Source organism: Chiloscyllium punctatum, chromosome 18, assembly GCF_047496795.1.
Source record: "Chiloscyllium punctatum isolate Juve2018m chromosome 18, sChiPun1.3, whole genome shotgun sequence".
In the NCBI taxonomy this organism is placed as follows: Eukaryota; Metazoa; Chordata; class Chondrichthyes; order Orectolobiformes; family Hemiscylliidae; genus Chiloscyllium; species Chiloscyllium punctatum.
This window is the reverse complement of record NC_092756.1, coordinates 95,551,033-95,553,818: the sequence shown is the minus strand read 5'-3', so window position 1 is coordinate 95,553,818 and position 2,786 is coordinate 95,551,033. Positions and strand designations below refer to the sequence as shown.

The following is a 2,786-nucleotide window of genomic DNA, read 5'->3' as shown; positions in this document are numbered from 1 at the left end:
CTCCATAAGTAATGATATCATTAAGTTTCATCTCTCAAACCTATCTGTCTTCCAGATCTCTGATTGGTTCTGGGTCTCTGCTCCTCCCTCACTGTCCTCCCTATTGTGTTCATTGGTGCCTGGATTGATTGGAAATTCCTGAGCGGCTGTCAGGGATTGTCAATCTTCATTGGTGCTGCCACGCCCTGGTTGAGTGCAGGGTGTCCCAGGAGGATAAATACAACAACTAGTGGGAGAGCGGTTCAGTTTTAGAGTTGTCTAGGTGAAAGTGAGTAGGAATAGTGAAGATGGCCTCCCAAGTGTGTCAGAACTACCACAAGGACTGTGAGGATGCTGTTAACAAGCAGATCAACCTGGAGCTCTATTCCTCCTATGTTTATCTCTCCATGGTGAGGCTTGTGGACTTGAGACTGGAACCTGAAGAGTTGGACTTTTGTTGATTTAATGTATTAGTAAAATGGATTGTTCAATGTTCTGGTGATTTTAAACATATAATGACTTTTGAGTGAACAACTCCTACAGCAGGTGCTCTCTGTTATATAAGGTGTAGTGAGAGCTTCTTGTGGACACTACCACTGTACCCTACCTCTGAACCAAGAGGCCTAGGTTCTAGTACTACCTACTCCAGAGGTGTATCTGAATGTTGCTGAATTATACTTGGGGTTTTTTGTATCAAACCATGGTCCTACTTATTGCCAGAAGGTCACCCTCTAGTGTCACTGCTGTAGTCTGGCAGATCCTCCTTAGTATTGTTCCCTCCCTTTGGAATGTTAAGCTCTCAACCTTCTGATGTTGAGACTTCATTCACAGCAATGATCACTGTTTTCATTAGTGGAATGGAAAATGTGTATAATAACTTGGTCAATGGTATTTGACAGTATCTGAACTGCTTGTTCTGGAATCAATTGGAGGACCTTTGTTTCTTTTCCCTGATGCAGTCCAGTCAGTGGTAATGTTTGAAAGAGTATCTGGCAGTAAACCCTACCATGTCAGACAGTCTCTCTCCATGATGGGCCAGATACTGGAGAGATCTACCCTGTTCTGAAAAATCTCCTCCACTGTGAGGAGGGCACTTTGGTTCAATTCAGTGAAAGCCGGATGTACTACATAACCTGACATAAGAATTCAGGTTTAGCTTGGTATGGGCTGTTTAGCTTCCATGAAATTCGGCTGAATAACAAGAGCTGAATCTAGCTAACTGTTTTAGCAGGGAACGAAGTTGTATGCTGTTTCAAATTGTCTATTAATTGAAGATCTAGAATTGCTTTAGGAGCTTTAAGTGACACTTGATTTCTCTCCTACCCCTAGTCCTCTTACTTTGACCGGGATGATGTTGCCCTGTGTCACTTTGCTGAGTTCTTCAAGGAGCAGTCCCATGAGGAACGGGAACACGCTGAGAAACTGATGGCATTCCAGAATAAACGTGGAGGCAGAGTTCTCCTGCAGGATGTCAAGGTTGGATTAATTTAGTTTCTATTATGCTTGGTTAGAAATAACTTCACTTAATATGGATTTGAAGTGGCTTAACCCAATTGGTTTGTACCTGTGCCTTGTTAAGACCTCTTCTTTCTTGTGACCACCTTTTACTGGATTGGACACCACTTGTAAGAAAGTGACCACCATGTTTTTTCCCTTCCTCCAGAAGCCAGAGCAGGATGAGTGGGGCAATGGTCTGGAGGCAATGCAGAGAGCTCTGCAGATGGAGAAGGATGTGAACCAGAGTCTGCTGGATCTGCACAAACTCTCCTCTGGCCACATGGACCCTCATGTGAGTTCCTGATGTATTTATGACAGGGCTCTTAGGTTAAATGGATAAGACACTTGGCCCTTCAGCCTCTGAGATTGTATCTAAACTGTAGTGAGTCTAATCTGGGAGTGGACCAAGCTTCTGGTGTAGTCATGATCTGAGCACTTTCTCGAGGATAAGCAATCTGTGACATCCCTTAACTGTCAGTCAGTGATGTACAGCATGGAAACAGACCCTTTGGTTCAACCTGACCAGATATCCTAACCCAATCTAGTCCCACCTGCCAGCACCCAGCCCATATCCCTCCAAACCCTTCCTTTTGCAGCAATTCGTCCAAATGCCTTTTAAATGTTGCACTTGTCCTAGCCTCCACTTCCTCAATTGCCCACCCTCCATATTGGGGGGAATACCAGTCTTGGTGGAGAAGAGTATATTTGATCTTGACATAATCAGATTTTCTCTTTCCCTTCCAGCTGTGTGACTTCCTGGAGAGGCACTACTTGGATGAGCAAGTGAAGACGATCAAGAAGCTGGGAGATCACATCACCAACCTGAAGAGACTGGGAGCCCCTGAGAATGGCCTGGGAGAGTACCTGTTTGACAGGCTCACCCTGGGGGAGAGTGACTGAACTGACTGCAAGGAGCAAGTCGTCTTTTTTTATATTGAGTGAGATCTATAGAATCTGAAGCTTGTAGAAGTAGCTCACTGTCCTGTGCTTGATCATGGAATGTACCAACTGTAAATAAACTGCTTATTGTTGGATTGGTTTGTTGACTACTGGGTCAAACTGTGTATACAGGTCAGTGCTGAGACTTGCTGTCAAAGGATGTCTTGATCCAGATCACTAGTTAATCCCTGTCTCTATGTAAGTTCCACCCCCACAGCAAATAGGATGTGGTGTGGGTATAAGGCCAATAACAGACCTGGGTTTAATGGAGAAAATGTTTTCCCCAGTACAGTGGGAGATGGGCACTCTACCAGATTTGTGATCTTCAAAAGGAGTTTTACTAACTCCTTCCTGAGCAGGTCAGTGCATCG

General features: G+C 44.5%; 1 protein-coding gene across 1 annotated transcript; it reads left to right on the top strand.

Moving 5' to 3' along the window:
- Window positions 1-287: 287 nt before the first annotated feature.
- LOC140489000 (ferritin heavy chain A-like) lies at window positions 288-2,385 on the top strand. The gene is made up of 4 exons (XM_072588228.1): window positions 288-389; window positions 1,309-1,455; window positions 1,643-1,768; window positions 2,221-2,385. Exons 1-4 carry the CDS (start codon window positions 288-290, stop codon window positions 2,374-2,376), a joined length of 531 nt encoding a protein of 176 aa, XP_072444329.1. The 3' UTR covers window positions 2,377-2,385.
- The last annotated feature ends 401 nt before the right edge of the window (window positions 2,386-2,786 follow it).

Coding starts and splice junctions, on each gene's coding strand:
- LOC140489000 (XM_072588228.1), top strand. CDS start 288: ATGGCCTCCCAAGTGTGTCAGAACTACCACAAGGACTGTGAGGATGCT. Junction 390..1,308: donor CCTATGTTTATCTCTCCATG/GTGAGGCTTGTG, acceptor TCCTACCCCTAG/TCCTCTTACTTTGACCGGGA. Junction 1,456..1,642: donor TTCTCCTGCAGGATGTCAAG/GTTGGATTAATT, acceptor CCCTTCCTCCAG/AAGCCAGAGCAGGATGAGTG.